Raw genomic sequence first — 20,259 nt, 5'->3', positions numbered from 1 at the left:
CCCGGGGCAGTGTAGACCAATTCCCTGGGGGAAATCTGAAGGTATGGGGCCTACCAGTTTAGACCTGAATTCTCCCATTTCACAAAGGCAAGCCTGAGGGCCTGTGAGGTAGAACGAGCCCCAGCCAAGCAAGGACAACGCAGGCTGACCCTGCCACATCTTCTCTGAACCAGGGTGGCTTTATATCAAACACATTCACTGAACCTACCATTTAGGAACTAAAGTTATAATTAGGTCTAGGGGTAAATTCCAGCTCGAGATCTCCTATTTTTTGTGTTTGGCTGCAACTCTTTGGATCTCAATCACTGTATCTATAAAACAGTGGGTTTAACATACCTGTCTGTAAGGTGCTTATACTCTAGACAGTCATAAGATCCCATGAAGAAAGTTCCGTGAGTTCATCCTCCATGGGCCCCTTGCCCCCCAACTCCCGTGTTCTTAGAATATGGTAAACCGAAAGAATACTCTTTCTAGTCATCCCTGTGCCTCTAATAAGAGCGTGATCTTGAGACTCTTTGTCTTTAGGTCTAGCCCTATGTATCATGATTACTCTTTACTAATATAATACTTGACATAACTTAGAGCGCTATTACAAATGATTTTTCGCAACACAAGGACTGATTTCAGTTCACCTTAACATCTAATGTGAGTAAGGTATTGTATTCACTGTGTCCCCACGAATTACCTAATTTCACAGCAGCCCAGCCACGAAGAGGATGGCTTTGATCTGTAATGGTCTGAGGCACCGTCAAAATGACAACAGGCTGTGGCAGAAGCCAAGCACCGCCAACACTCTTCCTCCTCTACTTGTTGACTTTGTGAAGGATTCAGTCCATTGTCTATGACATCTGCAATTCTTGACATCAGAATCTGAACTCACATCTCAGGTTGTTCCAATGGCCTTTTGCAGTCCCGTTACGGAAACATGATCTGATGAGAACTGGTATTAGGGTCTTCGGCTGATTTCTCCATTCCCTTAGTAATTTTAGCCGCAATAGTTAGAGGAGTATTCATAAGTCCCAATCCAGAAATACGCATAGGATTCATTTCCTGGATAAGGCAAGTTAATGGGATCAGCAGAGCTCAAGAGGCAAAGGAATTGCCCAGTTGGCCCCTGGGTCAGGCCTGGGAATGGATTTTTTACAATCTACGTGATTATGTATGTAGGAGCGCAGGGAAACAAGAGGGCACTAGGGTATCTGTCTGGTGGCCTATCTGGCTGCTAACCTGCATTTCTTTTCAGGCTGAAATGATCAGTTATTTCAACAAATGTATTGATTCCACACCGAACCCCAAACTAGGGTACGCTGAATATACCAGGTAGAATGAAACAGAATTTATAGTCGCTGTCCCTGATGATAATCTAGTTAAGGAGGCAGCCAAAACACTGCACCAGCACAAGAGCATTTGCAAAGGAAAAAACACGAAGGCAAATCCACGTCACACAAACTTCTTAAATGTTGAGAATTAGAAAAAGGAGTATTTGCATCTATCCTCTCCACCTCTTTTTTTTTTTTTTTTTTTTTTAAGATTTTATTTATTTATGTGACAGAGAGACAGCCAGCGAGAGAGGGAACACAGCAGGGGGAGTGGGAGAGGAAGAAGCAGGCTCATAGCAGAGGAGCCCGATGTGGGACTCGATGCCGGTACGCCCGGGATCACGCCCTGAGCCGAAGGCAGACGCTTTAACGACTGCGCTACCCAGGCGCCCCCTATCCTCTCCACCTCTAATCACGAATTTGTCTTTCTTCTCCAGTGGCCTTAAACTAGGTATGACCCATTTGATATTGGACTTTGTATTCCCAGCACCTATTAAACTAACTGACAAAGAGCAGACACTCCATAAAAGTTAACAAACACTTGATGAATGGTTTCAGGAAGGTGGGGTTAATCAGAATCATCCTGCAAGTGGCATTTTAAAACAGTAAATGTTTTTTCTGAAGGTAAAAGTAATACAAGCACATCATAAAAAATTCAGAAAGTATTAAAGAAAATAGAAGGGACCTTGTCCCACTCATCCAGAAATAGTTATCATTTCCTTCTAGTCTTCTTCTAGAGCGATGATTATCTCCTCAGCCCGTAAAATTTCAGCACATTATTTTTAACATCTGCTTAATATTGCACTGATGGGCATTTAGGTGGTTGCCATTTTTTGCTATCATAAATACTGCTTCAGTGAGTATTTTTTGGTTATAAATATTTTTCCCAAAAGCTTTCCTTAGCGCAGAATCAGACCTATAAATAAAGAGGACAAACTGGTGGTTGCCAGAGAGGAGGAGGCAGGGCAGGGGGGCGTAAAATGGACAAAAGGGCAAGTGGGGAGATAGGCTTCAAGTTATGGAATGCCTAAGTCCTGGGAATAAAAAGCACAGCACAAGGGGGAAAAGAATTTCCTTGGGCTATATCCCGAAACAGGAAATTATTAGAAACATTTCTAAGGTTCTAAATAAAGTTGCCAAACTAGCTTTCCAGAAAGTCGCATCAATTTACATTCCCACTAGAAGTATAAGAGACCTCACTACAGGCATAATGGTTGCAGCAAGCTCCTTCTCCTTCTTCAGTGAGATGAAGCAACTTTACAGAAAAATAATGTTAAACTGTGAAATGTTTTAACCGTGACAGAGTCTCTTGTTATTTAACACCTATGCGATTCTTACATATGTTTAATCAGTGAGTACATACTACTCTGGCTTCTGCTCTTTTCACTGCAAAGTACTTTCTACCTATAAATATAATTCACATCGTGGTCATTTTTAATCATTCTGTAATTCCTCATTGCCCTAATATATCCCAGTGAGCCTGAGGGTTCTCTGTCAGGCTTTGTAGCTGTCTCTAGTCTTTACTATTAAATTAGCAATAAACACCTTTGTAGTTTCCCACTCCTCGCTTTTCCGAGAATGAAATTACTTCATCAAAGAGTACAAATCAGGGGCGCCTGGGTGGCTCAGTCGTTAAGTGTCTGCTTTCAGCTCAGGGCATGATCCTGGCGTTCTGGGATTGAGCCCCTCATCAGGCTCCTCTGCTGGGAGACTGCTTCTTCCTCTCCCGCTCCCCCTGCTTGTGTTCCCTCTCTTGGTGCCTCTCTCTCTCTCTCTCTCTCTGTCAAATAAATAAATAAATAAAATCTTTAAAAAACAAAACAAAGGGTACAAATCATTTTATAGCTGGTTACAAACTGCCAAGTTGCTAGGCAAGTTTGTTTTTTAAAAATGAAAACTGGCATACAGAGAGGCAGCTGTCTATCACTTGGGAAGAAGGTGCAGGGTTCCGGAATTTTTAATTTTTTTTTTTAAGATTTTATTTATTTGACAGACAAAGAGACAGCCAGCTAGAGAGGGAACACAAGAAGGGGGAGTGGGAGAGAAAGAAGCAGGCTCATAGCAGAGGAGCCTGATGTGGGGCTCGATCCCATAACACCAGGATCACGCCCTGAGCCGAAGGCAGACGCTTAACCGCTGTGCCACCCAGGCGCCCCAAGGGCTCTGGAATCTTAACCAGAAGCCAGGACACCTGAGCTTCCTCTCAGACAATGGGGAAGTCCTTTCCCCCATTCTGAAACTCAATTCTCTTATCTATAAAACGAGATATTTGGATTGAACAAATTAAGGTCCTTTTCTACCAGAAATCCAGCCATACTTTTCCCAGTCTGTTCTGTATGCCCCTCTCCTTATTCCTAGGAGCTCAGACTCTCTAGCTCGGTGCTTGGGACAAGGCTCTGCTTCCTTTCTCTTGGCAGCAGAGTCCCATCAAAGTACCCAAATACTAGTGTCCTCAGAGGAGAGACAGCAGAGCCTAGGGGTTCAAAGCACAGGCTGGTTTGAATATCGGCCCTGCGACTTACTAGCTGTGTGACAAAACTCATAAGGTCTCCTCTGTCTGTAAGGTTAATACTAGTTTCTACCTCAGTGGGTTGTTGTGAGAATTACAGGAATTAATGTTTGTAAGACACTAAGAACAGTGCCTGGAACATAGTAAGTGCTTTATAGTGTGCTTGTTGAATAAATAAACGAAAATTTAGCTGTAAACTCTGGCTCTCTTCACACTGCAACAGCTTCTTGGTCGGCACCCCCAGCCTCTGGGTGCTTCCTCACTCCCTCTTGAGCCCCAAATCCCTCTACTTAAAGACCTCCTATGGCTCCAGGGCGCCTCAGCTTGAAGACCCGGGCTCTCCACACACAACCCCCCTGAGGTCAGGGGATGCTGAAGACCACTTCCTTTTATTTAAGGATCCCAGTTAATTCAAAATAGACCAAAAATTAAGACAAAAAAAGTAAACGGGTACAAAAATTGTGGGGCATTTTTAACGTTATTTTGGGCAAAATAAAGCATTAACATGCTCCAAACCCAATTAACTATAAATACGCCGCTCACAAAGTAACCGCCGAGGGTTCTCACACGGTTATTTCAGGCCCCACAACGATGGGCGCAGTCGCAAGGACTCGAGGGTTCATCATATGGATCTGCCTTGGATCGGCGCCCGTGGCCTAAGGACCATTCCCCTGGGGCAGCCTCGACCCTCAGAAGCGTCTGCAGAGACTGCGATCCAGCCCACGGGGCCCCCGGGAGCCACAGCCGCGAGTCAGGGAAACTGAACCCCGAGGCTAACCCTCCGCCGAGCCCGCGAGGCAGCGCGCCCGCCCTAATCCTCCCCCGCCGGGCGCCGAGGGAAGGCGGGGGCTCGCTCCCCGCGCCACGCGGCTCGACCAATGGGAGCGCGCGCATCAGGGCTCCGCGGTCCGCGCCGCGGGTGCTGAAAACCCGGCGCGCGCAAGCGGGTCCATTCCCCGAGCACGCAAAGCTGGCGCGTGCTACCCCACCTGCCCGGAGCGCGCGCCTGATCGCCCCTTCCCAGATGGACTCCGAGACCCCTACCCAGGCGCCGACCCAGCGCTACTTCACGTGGGACGAGGTGGCGCAGCGCTCCGGGCACGAGGAGCGGTGGCTAGTGATCGACCGGAAGGTGTACAACATCAGCGAGTTCCACCGCCGGCACCCCGGGGGCTCCCGGGTCATTAGCCACTACGCGGGGCAGGATGCTACGGTGAGCGCTGCCCTACCGCGGCAAGGGAGTGGGCGGGGCCGGGTGGCTGCGGCCGGAGGTTGAGTGCGCGAGGCAGGAAGTTTGGCACTCATGGACGAATTCCCAACTAATTCGGGGGAAGAGCCAGCAGGCGCCGAGCATTACCCGTTGCCCACGACTTAGCACGGGATGCAAGGGCAGGAGAATGGCTGTGAAAACTGCAATCAGGAGAGTGGGGATGGAGGCCGGCAACGTGCCCACACAAACAAAGGACTGCGCAGCCCTTGTGCGTGCGTTCCATCTGTGGCCCCGTCTTTGGTCCCCAGACGTAGGCAGACCCCAGAGCAGGACAATCTCGGGAGGAAAGCCAGGATGCAGGGTGCCGGGGACCGCGGTGCGGCTGAGGCCGAGGGAGGAGGGGTCGGTGGCAGGAAGACGGAGTCTCGACCTGTCCCGGTGGGTGGGAAGGGAAAAAGCGGACGTCGAGACTGTGCGTGCCGGCTTGGGAGCGGGAGCGGGAAGCTTTCTCGGGTATAAGGGCCGAGGCGGGAAGCCACCTGGTGCCCGCTGCCGTGGGAACCCCCGTACAGGGTGAAGGAGAGGCCTCACCGGCCGGAAAGGACTAACAACTGCTGGTGCACAGTGGGTCATGGAGCGGCGTGCAGTAGGTGGGGGAGCCTGCGTCAGCTTACACTTACGAGAAAACCCTAATCATGGTGGAAGGTCACTCGGCCGCAGGCCAGCGGGGTCTCCAGCTATTCGCCGCAGCGGACAGCTGTTTGCACTCCCGGGCTGTGGTTCGCATCCTTTCTAGCCTCGCTATGGGGGTCAGCGCACCACCCAGCCCCAGTCCCACTCTTCCCCTTTTAGACCACTGCTCTTGGAGGTAAGGCAACCGGCGCCTCCTACCATGATTGGAAAGCCGGCGATCACCTCGTGAGACCCTGTAGACTGCTCCGCCGCGTCCCCTCCTCCTTCATCTTTCCCCAGCCCTCGCCCAGCGGCATGACCCCTTCCGCTGTCCCTACCCTCTACCCTTGCGGTCCGGAAGGGTGCCCGGGCCCATGAGAGTACCCGTTATGTCGCAACGGAGCATCGATGTATTGGCCTGAGGACCCGGCCCTCCCTGTGAGGCGGCCGGGCGGGGGGGGAAGGGCAAGCAAGGCCTGAGCTTACAGTGGTCACCCCGAGCGACTGGGAAGCGGGGACTGCCGAGCAGAGCGAGGACGTGGGCTGGCGCATGCGCCGACGAAGGAGGCGCCACGCCGGGTCTTCCCGCAGTGTGATTTGGGGCCGGGGCTGGGGCCTGCCGCAACGGGGTTAGCGATTGGTCCAGATGTGTGGTGCCACCGGCCGCTGGCTCCGCCCCGGCTCCCACCTCTAGTACCGCCTCCGGATAAAGCCTGGGGCCGCCTGACCTACTCCCCCTAGCAAAACCAAAATTAGCCACTCTCTGTCAGGGGATAGTCAGAGTCTTAGGAGAAATATGGAACCCTACCAGGAACAGCGGCAGAAAGAAGGGGGAGAAATGCAAAAGTTCCCAGTCCGGAGGTAGGGAATCACATTTTATGAAGAACGCTGGCTCAGAAAGGGTCTGTTAAAAGTCCCTTAGGTAAAAACAGAAGACTTATAGCCCCATTCATCCCTTCTAGTTGTTTCTCACCAAGTTCTTAAATTCTTGTGCAAAAGCTGTCCCTAGACACGCCTAGAGGACAGACCAGACCAAAGAGGTCTTTCTGTGGTCCCCCTACCCACACTTCCTATTCCTTGCTGTGGTGCCCTTTTCACTAGAACACATGCTGGGTGTTCCTGAGCTGTGCACACCTGGGAAAGATCTAAGCATCCTCAATGGGCAGCTGACTGGAGGGAAGTGGTGTCTCTTCATACTTGGATACAGCCTCCTTGCTGGATCAAGAGGATGGCCTCTGGTGTGAGCCCTCTAGGAGCCCCAGGGGGCCCGGGCTGGGTTCCTAACTGCTCTGTCTTCTCCCTATCCTTGCAGGATCCCTTTATGGCATTCCACATCAACAAGGGCCTTGTGAGGAAGTATATGAACTCTCTCCTGATTGGAGAACTGTCTCCAGAGCAGCCCAGCTTTGAGCCCACTAAAAATGTGAGACTGTTTGGAGACACTGGTTGTTGAAGGGCAGGGGGGAGAAGGAAGGCCTAGATAACATCACAGTTGATCAGTCAGTCCTTTTTTTGTTTGTTTTTGTTTTTGTTTAAGATTTATTTGGGAGAGAGAGAGAGCATAGTGGGATGAGGGGCAGAGAGAGAAGTAGATTCCCTGATGAGCAGGGAGCCTGATGCAGGGCCCGATCCTGGGACTCTGGGACCATGACCTGAGCTGAAGGCAGACACTTAACCGACTGAGCCACCCAGGTGCTCCCACAGTCAATATTCTTGTGAAATCTGGAGGTCCCTGTTTCTCCCACAGTCACTGGACACAGGCATAAGGGATCAGGGCTTTGAAACCTGTGGCTCTCACAAGGCTACCACTACCACCACCACCACCACCACCACCACTACCCTCATCAAGACCTATTAAGCACTACTCTGTGTCGCCATAACCCCATATATCCCTCACACATTTACAGAAGAGAAAACTGAGGCTCAGAGAGGGTGAGCCACGTGGCCAAGAATCACACAGTTAGTAAATGGCAGAGCAGGGGCTTGAATCAAGCCTGTTTAACTCCAAAGACCACATGCTCTTAGGCATGATCCCACAGCACCTGTCATCTTTCCTCAGTGCTGTGGTAGATTGACTAGGATTATGGACATCCGGAACACAGCTATCTGGGGGTGGGGGCCTAAGAGGGCCCTTGTCTCCAGCAGTGTTGGGTTACAGCTGGGAAGAATAACAGCCCCTCCTTCTCTACTCTTCCACAGAAAGAGCTGATTGATGAGTTCCGAGAGCTGCGGGCCACAGTGGAGCGGATGGGGCTCATGAAGGCCAACCATGTCTTCTTCCTGTTGCACCTACTGCACATCCTGCTGCTGGACGTTGCTGCCTGGCTCACTCTTTGGGTCTTTGGGACGTCCCTTGTGCCATTCCTCCTCTGTGCAGTGCTGCTCAGCACGGTTCAAGTGAGAGCTCTTGGCTAGTCAAGAGCACAGCCGTGCTTAGCATCCTTGTATCCTTGGGAAAGCTCTTTGTATGCCTCAGAAGGCCCAGGAGCCCGGCCCTATGACCGGGGCAGCTCTGAGGATGTGGGGGAGAGTTAGTGCACAAAGACATTTTACCCTCTGTGCCTTTTACCTGCTCCTTAGCCACGTGTGCACCTTCATTCTGTTCATCCAAGTGTAGCCCAATGTGCGAAGAACCAAGATTCTGATTTCTCAGAAAAGCTTGGCTTTCTCCTCACCACCACATTGCCTAACCTGCTAAGAAGGCTTGGGTCCTAATATCAGAACCCATTTGCCAAGCCTGCTACTCCCTCTTGAGTTTGTCACTCTGTCTTTTTCTGTAGTCTGGATATTCACTCCATCATAAGTCTTAGAACTCCAGAGAGTTCTATCGGAACTCTCCTAGGGAAACTGAAGAACAGGGAAAGGAGAGTGATTTGCCCCAACTCTCGCATGAGTTAGCGGCAGAGCCAGAGTTAGGACCCAGGCTTCCTGACTCCTTTCCTGACATGCTCGAGGTACTGCGGCAATCGCAGGGCTAGGCAGACGAAGGAAGGGGGTGAGGCAGAGGAGCCACTGAGGTCATTGAGAGGGAGCCTGAGCTGGCGGGCTGCTCTCAGCGCTAACCTTTCTCACTCAGGCCCAGGCCGGCTGGCTACAGCATGACTTTGGGCACTTGTCTGTCTTCAGCACCTCTACCTGGAACCACCTGCTACATCATTTCGTGATTGGCCACCTGAAGGTAAATGGGCTAGGGAGGGGCTCTTGAAACTCCAGTCAATGAAGGGTTTCCTTGGGGGGTGGGGGAATGCTAGGTTTTCATACTCATGTCCCTGCTTTTCTGTAGGGGGCCCCTGCCAGTTGGTGGAACCACATGCACTTCCAGCACCATGCCAAACCCAACTGTTTCGGCAAAGACCCAGACATCAACATGCACCCCCTCTTCTTTGCCTTGGGGAAGATCCTCTCTGTGGAGGTGAGCAGAAATATCAGTGGAAAGGTCTTGGGAGAATGGGAGCCAGCCAGAAGAGAGGGCTCTGGGGAAAATGCTCAAATGCTGGCAGTGTGCGTGAGACTGGGGCCAGGCTGGCTCACTGGCAGTCATGGGAGGCAACAGGCAGTAAATAAGCTGTCCAGGACAGAATTACCTGTTCTCCCTGGTAAGTGCAAGCCAATACTTCCTGCGTAAAGGCACCTTGTGCTGCAAACGATACAAATGATGACCAGATTACTGTGCAAATCTCTGTAAACCAAATTATGGTTCTCCTTGGGGATGCTTTTTAGACATTCCTACCCCAGGCAGTCACCTGCCCCCCACAACTTTGATATCCTACTGTGTGCAGTCTTCCCCATCAAGGGCTGGACTGTCTTACTCTTCTTTGATGCCCAGTGCCTGGAACACTCATTCGCTGAGTAATTCTTCCCACCCATCTGACCCCGGCCTGACTTCCAGGCTGGTCAGTGTTGGGTTTGAGTTATCACTTGAGGTTATGAGCAAAAAGGGTGATGCAGCTGCTAAGGATGAGTGCGTGAGGGTGGAGATCTGGAGAGCTAAGTGAACATAAGGCAACAGGAGGCTTTGAACGGCCAGCAGAGCTGTTTGTAAAGTTACTTTAACACCCTTTGTGCCAAGGCTCCAGGCTGCAGTCAGAGTCCTGCCAGATCCCCCCCCCCCCCCCACTGTAGGATACTTCAGCATGCCAAGAATTCAGCTGTTCAGGACCATTCCATTCCAGGCATGAGTGAGTAGAAGGCAGCCTGGCTGTCCTCCCCCTCTGGCCAGGAGAAGGACTCCATGGAAAGGCTTTTACAGCATTGCCTGTCCTGGCACCAGGAGCCCTTTGTTTGAGGTTTATGCCCCGCCTGTCCATAATGTCCTAATTTTTCTACCTCCTAAGCAAGGACTTGGCTTGCTGCACGTCCAACACTGTGTTACGGTCAACAGTGTGCGGATGATGAATCAGCCCTGGCCCCACCCGTGTGGGTGATTTGTTAGGCAGAGCACAGAGCTCTTGGTAGCACTTCTACTATCACTATAGACAGTTGAAAAAAAAAAAAAGTGGGAGTTTAAGTGGAAGAGAACTTTCTCACCACTGCCTTTATTGCTTCTTGGTACTAGGGTTTTCAAGAAACTCCCATTGGCAGACACTAAAAACAGAAAGTAATCTCGGATCAATAGGCACTTTTCTGTCTGGTTATGAGCCTGAGGATGGGCTGCCTGTTAGAAATGTCTTGGCTGCAGGCTGCTTGGCCTTTGCTTCAGCCCCTCTGGGTGCTGATCCCCATGCTGGCCCCGGGGCATCCACCTTAGCGCCTCCCGGCCTCCCGAGTCCCCTGGAGAACAAGAAAATGCAGGGGACCTCACCCTAAATACAAACTTTCTGGCTCTGTCCAAGAGTTGAAACACAATAGGGCAGAGATTAGGATCATAATAGCATCTGATTGCCGTTCAGAGAGGCAGCAGTGGCTAGGGCTCCCTTCCATAGCAGTTCCAAAATAGGCCAGTGTTCTTCCCGCTCACCCCCACCAACAAGGCAGGTGCTCCTCTTCTGGTTTTCCCCTTGGTTAATGTTTCTAGGGATGGGGTGAACTTCACCCCAGCAGCCAGTTTATCAGCAGGCCTTGTTAATACTGTCTCCAAAACATCCCTAATCCACTGACTTCTCCCATCTCCACTGCTTCCCATCCTCCACCCCATCCATCTTGGAGCCTGATTCCTGCTCCAACACTTCACTAGTCTCCCTGCAACTCTCCCTCCACCCTGCAGGTCATTCTCTCCTCCTGCAGGCAGAGTGAGCCTTCCAAAGTGCAAAGCCGAACATGCTACACCTGTTGAAAGCCCTCCAGTGGCTTCCCATCACCAATGGAATAAAACCCAGGCTCCCTACCAAGATCTTCCCAGGGCTCTTCTAAGGTCCACTGTGAACTGGCCTCCCCTAGTTTTCCAGCCTATCGGCCCTTCTGCCCTGTTGCTTACTGCCCCAGCCGCACTGCCCCTTCTGTCCCATAAACAGCCTGAGCTTTTGCAGTAGCTGTTCCCTCTGCATTAAATGCTCTTCCCCTGAATTTTTGCTTTGCTGGCTCCTTATCATTCAGATCTCAGTTCAGATGTCAACACCTCAGAGAGACCATATCTGGCCACCAGAGCCAAAACACTGCCTCCCACACTTTGTCCTATTTTCCTGTTTTTAAGCTGTAATTACCTTGAGTTCCGTTCACACGTTTTGTCACCAACTTCCTCCCCTCAAATTATAAGCTCCATGAGAGTAGGAATTTTTGTGTTGTTCCCCCTCTGTCTCTTTAGCACCTGAAACAGTGCCTGGAACATAATAGGTGCTCAGTAAATACTTGTTGAATTGAATCAGTTAATAAAGAAAGAATGCTTCATTTAGCAGAAATGCCTTGCACAGGCAATAAGCTCTCAATAAATAATAATAAATGTTATTGTCAAAAACAGCGGGGGGATGCACAGAAGAGAGAGGAGCTGGCATTCTACTAGGCAGTTGAGTGCCTCCTGTGCTCTGGGCTCTCCAGTTGCCAGAACTAACTGGGGCAAGAGGGGCAGAAGGAGCCATCAGGAGAGACAGCAGAGCTTTGCTGTCATGATTTTGTGCGGCCACGCTAGGCGTTCAGGCTACCTGACCTGACAGCATTGGCCCGTCTCTTCAGCAGCCGGGCTTACAAAATAATCACTACCCTCGGGAAAAGCTGTGCCAGAATCTTCAGATTGCCAAGTTGTTCTGTTCCTTCCCGCAGATATTTGCCAAACTTCACTTAGCATTCAAGGGATTTTATAAAGTTCATGTTGTAGTCAAGAGACCAAAAGAGGGTCTGGATGGATGGATGTAGAGGGAATACTGGCCTCTGTAAGGGTATGAATGGTTGTCTATGGTCCAAAAAGTACCAGATGGATGGGGTGCCTCAGTGGCTCAAGTGTCTGACTCTTGATTTCAGCTCAGGTCATGACCTCGGGGTCCTGGGATCAAGCCCCCAGTCAGGCTCTGTGCTCGGTGGGGAGTCTGCTTGGGATTCTCTCCCTCTCCCCCGTCCCCACTCTCTAAAATAAGAAAATAAATCTTAAAAAAAAAAAAAAAAAGTACTAGATGGGGAAAAAGGGGGAGGATGCGGAGGGGCCTGGAACCCCGAGGTGTCTTTGGATGAACACGAGCAGTTCTGAGGACCTGCACACTACTGTGCTCAGACCTCGCGTGGGCAGGGGCCACGGAGCTGTATGCCACGGTGCACGCAGCTGGCCAATCACTGCCCAGGCCTTCATGTGCCGGGTGCTAGAGGTAAGGCCAGGCCTGCTGGAGCATTCTGACAGCACCAACGAGCTCAGCTGACAGCCCCTTGAGTAGGCCTCAACTCCTGAGCTGGGAAAAGCCAAGGTCACAGCGGGAGGGGAAGGGGCTGACTGGTCTGTGGTATTGACTTGTGTTTGCTTTTCTTCACAGCTTGGGAAACGGAAGAAAAAGTACATGCCATACAACCACCAGCACAAATACTTCTTCCTGAGTGAGTGTCCTCATCCAGCACAGGGGGACTCTCTGGGGATGGGGGTGTGGAAGGGATGTGAGGAAGAAGTGACTTTCTGAAGGATTATGGTATTTTAAGTAAAGGCTGGAGGAAGTACCCTGTCTCCGACTGGTTACTCCCTGCACGGGAGCAGACTACCATCTCCACTGAGCAAAATTTAATAGGCTAATGTTTGGTCAAGGGTCATGTGTATCGGGGGCAAACGAGTTCCTCTGGTTCCACCCTGGCTTCCACAAGAGCACTTAGCGCTCAGGTGCATCTTGATTATACCATAAACCTTGGGAAACGGACTTGGGCCAAGATGACTATGTGGGGCCGTCCCACACCCAGGGGGGTAAAGGCAGACATGGCTGTGGGAGGACTGGACTCAAAAAGGAAGTGGAGAGGCTGTTAGAGCTGAAAAGGAGGACATTTCTGTGGTTGTCTTAAGCTCTCTCTGGAAACTACTGTATATTCCTTGCTTTTAAAATCTTCATAATGCCTAAAATTTGAGTTTTCTAATTCCTAAAAATTTGGAAAGGAGGATTCCACTGATCCCATTTTAGTTCAAAGGAATTTATGCTAACTGCGTATTATGAACCATCATTACTGGAGAAAGGGGGATGGGGTAGAAGGGTAGAGCAGAAATGTCTGGAAGAATTTTAGAATCCGTGGCACATCAGGACAGAGGAGCCACAGGTGAGCACGGTCATGCAGGGGGTTATAGGAGCATCAGGGCCCTGCAGAGAAGGGATACAGAAAAGGAAATGGGACAGCATTAGGACGGGACCACTTCTTCAACTACCAGTTTTCAGAGAAGCCCCTCCGCCCCTTCCCATACCTGCCCTTCAGGGCTTCAGGTTGGGCGGTACAAGCTTACTTCCCTAGTCCGAAGAAGTAAGCTTTCAGCGTATGAAGCATCAGCAGCACCCCCCCCCCCCCCCAGCCCACACAGACTTTCCTGTTCCTTTCCCTTCATCTGCATGGCGGAGCCACCAGGAACACAGGGCAGGGGACTGCAAGGACAGGCAGGGGCAGGCCTGCGGCCAGGGAACACAGGGAGCATTAGCAGTACCCTTCTAAAGGCACGGCAGCAAAGCAGGTTCCATGTGCGGAGCTCGAGTTTGCCCAGCTGCCTTCTTCCGTGGGAAAAGACTGCCACTCCCACCCTCACCCTCCTTGCAGCCTCTTGGGAGCTTTAGCCTTCTTCAGACTTGCATTCATGCCCACCTTCGGTGCCTGCCGCTTCCAGTGGAGTGAGGAATGCCAAGGCAGCTTGGAAGGGGCCACGGGAAGAGATGGCGGGGGGCAGCCCCATGCCAGAGGCCACCTCTCAGGCACTGAACTGCCCTCATGCTGCTCACACCCCCTCCCTGTCTCCATTTCCTTCGCAGTTGGGCCCCCAGCCTTGCTGCCTCTCTACTTCCAGTGGTATATTTTCTATTTTGCTATCCATCGGAAGAAGTGGGTGGTGAGTATCCATGGCCCCCAACTCCCATATCCTTTGTCTTCAGAATCCTGAGGGAGGGGAATGGGGGTTCTCCAGAGGAAGGCTGAGATTTCCTCCAGGCCTAATTTAGAGCAAAGTTAATAAAACTGAATATAGACCTTCCTTGTCTCCAGATGGGATGATCTGGACTCAGCAGACAGCCTGACTCCCAATGCCCTATTTCTTTCTATTTATTTATTCATTCATTATTTATGAGAGAAAGAGTAAGCACGCACGCGTGCACAGGCAGGGGAAAGGGCAGAGGGAGAGAATCTCTCAAGTAGACTTGGTGCTGAGCACAGAGTGCCAGGCTCAGTCCCACGACCCTGAGATCATGACCTGAGCCAAAACCAAGAGTTGGATGCTCAACTGTCGAGGCCCCCAGGTGCGCACCACCCCCACCAGTGGCCTATTTCATTCAGCTAGTCCCTCCTGAGGCTCTTGTGCTTGGCATAAAGGCAGGAGCCAGGCTTTGGGGTGGGGAAGAGGTAGATGCAGAAGGTTCTGGGATTCCAAAATGGCCCTGCCTGCCTCTGGGTGGATGAGAGGTATCAGAAAACGCTTTGTGAAGTCACTTTTGTAGCTGCCCTTGGCGGATGGGCAGAGGTGGGGTGGGGGGAGGATGGACTCTGAGCAGGGAAGCTGGGAAGGGAGGGGCAATTGTGGCCACTTGGACAGGTTGTGGACTCGTGGCACGGGAGAACTGTGGTGTGATCAGGGCCCTGGCACAGACCGAGCCACTGTCCTGGAAGATTCCTCTGGCAGCATGAGCATCCCCTTTATGGATAAAGAACTTCTATGGGTTGGGAGGAGCTGGAGGCAGGGAGACCCTGGAGGCCTTGGCACCCATGAAGGAAACAGTCAAGGAAGACTGGGGGCTGCCACCAGGAACGGAAGGAAGGAGTGGTGGCACAAGATACTGCGGGACTGGGCAACGAAGAGAAGCCGCCGGTGACAAAGTGTTCCAGTCTGGGTCCCTGGCAGAGGGGCTGTACCATGCCAATAGGTGAAACGGAAGGAAGAGGAAGAAGTGCTTTTGTGCCAGTCGTCATGCTCTCTACCTCTCAATGCAGGACTTGGCCTGGATGATCACCTTCTACATCCGCCTCTTCCTCACCTACCAGCCGTTGTTGGGACTGAAAGGCATCCTGGGCCTTTTCTTCGTGGTCAGGTAGTATTTGATGGGGAAGGAGGGATAGCAAAGAAGAGCAGATGTTCAGGAATAACGAGTCTGGTCTGGGGGCTGTGCTGGGGCTTTAGGCGGCAGGGGGTGTCTCAGGTGTTGGCTTGGGAAGATGGCCAGGCCAGAGCTGTTATCTGAGGGAGAAGAACTCTAACTTGTACTGTTTTTGTCTGTGTGCCATATTCACCAGGTTCCTGGAAAGCCACTGGTTTGTATGGGTCACACAGATGAACCATATCCCCATGCACATTGATCGTGACCGGAACATGGACTGGGTCTCCATCCAGGTAAGGGACGGTCACTTGGAAGACCTGGGGATAACCCAACTAATGAAAAAGGTGGGTGGGCCCATGCAGGCTAGGGGGTGGGGGCAGTAACAACAAAAGTCCCCAAACAGCACTGCCTCATTAGCTTGAAGCTTCTCTCCTGCCACCATGTGGACCACCAGGAACTGTCCCACACCCCTTCCTCTTAGCCAGCTTTGCCTGGAGAAGGCTGGGTTGGCCTTTCCATCTGGCACCCAGAGCCACACTCTTCCCTGCCCTCTTCCTCCAGCTCCACGCAACATGCAATGTCCACAAGTCTGCCTTCAATGACTGGTTCAGTGGACATCTCAACTTCCAGATTGAGCACCAGTAAGTAGGGAGACCTGAGAAGCAGGGTCCTTGGGAGGGTGTCTGTGGGGAAAGCGGGGAGGTGGAAACAGCGGAGTAGGAGCCACTGACTGTCCCATTCTCCCTGAAGTCTTTTCCCCACAATGCCTCGACACAATTACCATAAAGTGGCTCCCCTGGTGCAGTCCCTGTGTGCCAAGTATGGCATAGAGTACCAGTCCAAGCCCCTGCTCTCAGCCTTCGCCGACATCGTCTAGTGAGTACCTGAGCCTCGGAAGATGGCTGGTAGGGTGGGAAGAGGGCAGGCAATGGGGTTGGTGATGTGTGGGGTGGGAGCAACAGGCAGGTTTCCCAGTCCTCCGGAATAGAGGCCACCAAGACAAAGGCAGGGTGCTCTACTGGTCTTGCGGCCACGTCAGGCCTTTTTCCCAGTGCCATGGCCCAAGCTATTTCTCAGAAGCAAAGGGAGGAAAGGGGCTGTATGCTGTGGAGATCGGCCTCCATTCTTCCGTAAAAACCTCACTCCTCTAAGTCTGTAGGGTGGTTTGGCTTTTGGGCCTGGTTCTGCTCGCCCTCTCTCACTCACTTCCTGCTCCCATCTTGCCCCCACAGTTCACTGAAGGAGTCTGGGCAGCTCTGGCTAGATGCCTATCTTCACCAGTAACAACAGCAACCCCCCACCCCCCCAATCTGGAAGAGATGCCTGTCTTCACTAATAATACCAGCCCATCTGGAAGAGGAGTTTCTGGCACCAAAGCAGAGGGGAGCTTGAGGGACAATGCCACTATAATTATGATATTCAGAGGGGGTGGGTTTGAGGAGATAAAGGCTCAATTCAAACCCCTCCCCTTCATCTTCTAGGCACAGACCTAAGACCCAAAGGGCTAGGGGGACATGCATGCCCCCTGGAGGGGAGGGATGGAGCTATTGGGGCAGAGATGTGAGTTTACTTTCCTTTTTTTAGTTTGGCAGATACTGATGCTTGGTGAGCAAAGAGGGAGTCAGAGGGTGTTGGAAGAATAGGGAGGAAGGACTACTAAGCCCAAAAATCAGTAAGAAATTTAGCATTAAAATTCTAGCCAGGAATGGGGTGAGCCCATCTCCTGGTCGGCCTCTCAGTGCCTTCTCCACTCTCTACTATCTGAGGAGATAGAGTGGCTGAACCTTCTGAGCAAGATTTAGATTTGAGGCCTGGCATAGTGCACTGCCTGGGAGGCTCTGCTCACTCTAGGGCTAGGCAGGACCTAGGTTCCTGGAGAAGCAATTTTCCCACTTGTAGAAGCAGGCAGAGCAAAGCCAGGACTGTCGTGCTGGAGACATCTGACTTTGAAGGATCCTGGCATTATCAATTTTGAGCTTATGTTCCATCCAGGGCACCCAGGGAGCATTAGGTCCTAGGTCTTGCCAAAACAGCAAGGAGAGTTAACTGGCTATTCAAAATCCCGTTCACCTTGGGATCACCTCTTGTAACCACCACCACCCAAGGAACAAGACATTGCTAGGATGGAGAGTCCACTTCTTGATTCTTCATCCACAAACAAGCAAACAGATGGGGCAACTTCATGTTCTCCTCCCTAGAAACAAATGGGGGTTCCCAGTGGTTTCCCTTTGTCTTCCTACCTGTAATTCCAAGTTTAACAAAATAGCACAAGTGACCACATTGGGAGACCCTGAATTACCAGTCATGAGGAAAACACAAAATTCAGTCCTAAAGAATACAGGGGTTGTTAAGAAATTTTCTACAACCTAAATGATGTTACAGTATTACTTCTGAGTAGGAGCAGTGAATTAAATATTATCACTTCATAGTTCTAAACCAGAGATAGGAAGATAAAAACACAGTTTGTGAACTATCAACTCTTCAAGCATCTTCTCAGCCGGACACCAGGTAGGAATTTAGGATAATCTCTTACAAAGCCTATCCGTCTAATACTGAAATACAGTTTTTAAAAAAATCTCCATCTCTAAAGCAAACAAAGGAATGTGCCCAGGAGTCTTGCCTTAACCCCCAGGGCTTGTCATCAGCATTCACACCCTCTTCTCACCCCATGGCCTTCCGGCCTTCCGCACAGCCACAGCCTTCCTGCGCAGGTGAGGGGGGATTTGCCGGTTCAACAGCACCTACTCTAAGCATACTGAGCATTTTGGAAATGGAGAGGAGGAAACTCAAACTAGAAGGAAAAAGCAGAGCCGTAGGAGAGTCCACATTTAGTTGTAGGAGAGAATGAAGGTCTTCTGAAAGCGAGCTGCGATGGGATTAGAAGTACCACCTGTGGAAAGGCTGTTGGAATGACTCAGAGGTTTGTCAAAAACAAAGATTAAAGAGACAACAACGACAGGGCCGGACAGGTGGCAGAAGATTTCGGCTCTTCTCCATTTGGGCCGAACCTGGTTTGAAACAGCCTGGGTAGAAAGACTAGAAACAGGATTGAAAAGTTCTTCTTTCACTCCAGAATAGATGCTGATCCTGCCCCATCACTCTGGTCCCTACTACCCAGGGTTTAGGTGTCCTATCACCAGCCTGTCAAGCCATCTGGCTGCCAATCTGAGCAAACCCAGCAAGGCTTACTGAGCCACGTCCAAGTCCTCAAAGCACTTCAACCACTGTGGCCTTCTCTCCTCAACCTAGACCAGTGCGGTCTCGCAAGGCCACAGAGGGACACGCCAGTGACAAAATGGCTCAGACTGTTTCAACAGTGTGATGAGTGATTTCAAATCCAAGCAAGGACATGAGAAAACAAGCTTAAAGAGGACAAGTCACCTCCATTCACAGATTGTGGCAAAACTAGTATTTGAACTCTGTGTTTTAGAATCCCAACCTACATGTTTACCTTTGTTACTCTCATCTTCCCACCACTTTACTGGAAGCACTTTCTTTAATTAGGCCCCACATCTGTATCCTTTTTGTGTGTGCCAATTTTATTACCAAATCCAGGTGAGGTAAAGCTGAAAAATAAAGTTAATTTCGACCAAACGAAGGCTATTCACTTGTAATCCACGATTTTCTTCTGCACAGGTTGATGGGACTCCCCGTGCTTGTGCTGTAAGTTACCACCTACCTCTATGGCTGGAACTTTCTGACTTTTTGAGTTCCCTAATAGACTCTCCTTTGCACAAAGCCTTTGGGCAGAGGAACATAAGGATCCTCCAAAAGAATACCAAGGCACAGGCAGACTACAGCAAGGAAAAGGAAAGCCAACCCCTTCTCATGACCCCCATATGTTCAAGTGCTAGACTGCCCGGATACGCTAGCCAGGTGTGCATGCGTCTCCTATCAGGAGGCAATACCCTCACCCTTTTGACCTTGTTTCTAGTCTCCATGCAGGTAGTCCCTAGAAGTCTCTTGTTTTGCCTGAATCTTTCCCTGCAGGCGCAATGTTTCAGAGCAGGATTGCAAAGCAATGCCTTTTTAACCTCAGTCCTGCTACAACAGCTCCCTTTGAGCAAGAACATTAGAACATGCTAGGTAAAAATTTGCAGAACTGGTTTTCCCTGCAGTGTGCTGTGAGTGGTTAATAAACTAGAAAAAACTCAATTGGAAAAAAACAAGAGGAGGGGCGCCTGGGTGATTCAGTTGGTTAAACATCTGCCTTTGGCTCAGGTCAGGTCATGATCCAAGTCCTGGGATTGACCCCCAGGTCAGACTCCATGCCCAGTAAGCAGTCTGCTTCTCCCTCTGCCCTCCTCCACCTTGCTCCTACACACACGCCCACTCTCTCCGAAATAAAATCTTTTAAAAAATAAAAAACCAGAAGAAAACCACTCTACATGTCTGACTACCACAGGGTACGAGCCCTTAACTAGAACTACAGCACTGAGGCCATCACTCCCTAAGACATCTTTCCGCCTCTGGGCCCCATCATCATTACCACAGACTTAGAATCAGATTACTTGGCACTCCCAAAAGTAGTGTGGCTTGGGCCAATCTGAGAAAACCCGTTCCATTCAACTAATGGATACAGCAGTGAACACAACCAAAATCCCTGCCCTCGAATAGAACTTTCTGTCTACACCAGTGGGAGTTCCCTAGGTACGAGGGCACTGCTGGGGAGACTATGTCCCACTCCTGCTTCAACCAGAGAAGCTCATATCCTGAGGTTCCACACAAGATTTCACTTGAAAAATAGGTTACCCCGTTAGCAATTTTGAAAACCACCAGCCTTCAGTCTTCTACCTGCTTAATCTGTTAGAATATTGGCAGTTTAAATTTCAGACTGCTTACGTGTTGCCTGTTAACTTCAAACAGCACTGACAGGAATGCTAAAAAATTAGAAACTCCCCACCAAGGTTTATCAGGATTATAAAACTTTTA

The 20,259-nt window shown here is 50.6% G+C and overlaps 1 protein-coding gene across 1 annotated transcript; it reads left to right on the top strand.

The window, feature by feature from the left end:
• The first annotated feature begins 2,529 nt into the window (after positions 1-2,529).
• On the top strand, positions 2,530-18,930 carry FADS1 (fatty acid desaturase 1). The gene is made up of 13 exons (XM_040638767.1): positions 2,530-2,560; positions 4,509-5,041; positions 7,023-7,133; positions 7,910-8,107; positions 8,787-8,888; positions 8,994-9,122; positions 12,601-12,661; positions 14,056-14,132; positions 15,224-15,321; positions 15,524-15,620; positions 15,889-15,968; positions 16,078-16,203; positions 16,560-18,930. Exons 1-13 carry the CDS (start codon positions 2,530-2,532, stop codon positions 16,609-16,611), a joined length of 1,695 nt encoding a protein of 564 aa, XP_040494701.1. The 3' UTR covers positions 16,612-18,930.
• Positions 18,931-20,259: the final 1,329 nt, after the last annotated feature.

Source organism: Ursus maritimus, unplaced genomic scaffold (genome assembly GCF_017311325.1).
Source record: "Ursus maritimus isolate PB19 unplaced genomic scaffold, ASM1731132v1 scaffold_23, whole genome shotgun sequence".
Lineage (NCBI taxonomy): Eukaryota > Metazoa > Chordata > Mammalia > Carnivora > Ursidae > Ursus > Ursus maritimus.
The sequence above is the reverse complement of the archived record's forward strand: the minus strand, read 5'-3'. Positions and strand labels throughout refer to the sequence as shown.

What these genes read in the sequence shown, in the direction of transcription:
- FADS1 (XM_040638767.1), top strand. Translation starts at nt 2,530, where the DNA reads ATGGTTGCAGCAAGCTCCTTCTCCTTCTTCA. An exon ending in GCTTTGAGCCCACTAAAAAT is followed by an intron (nt 7,134 to 7,909) that starts GTGAGACTGTTT and finishes ACTCTTCCACAG; the next exon opens with AAAGAGCTGATTGATGAGTT. An exon ending in TGCTGCTCAGCACGGTTCAA is followed by an intron (nt 8,108 to 8,786) that starts GTGAGAGCTCTT and finishes TTTCTCACTCAG; the next exon opens with GCCCAGGCCGGCTGGCTACA.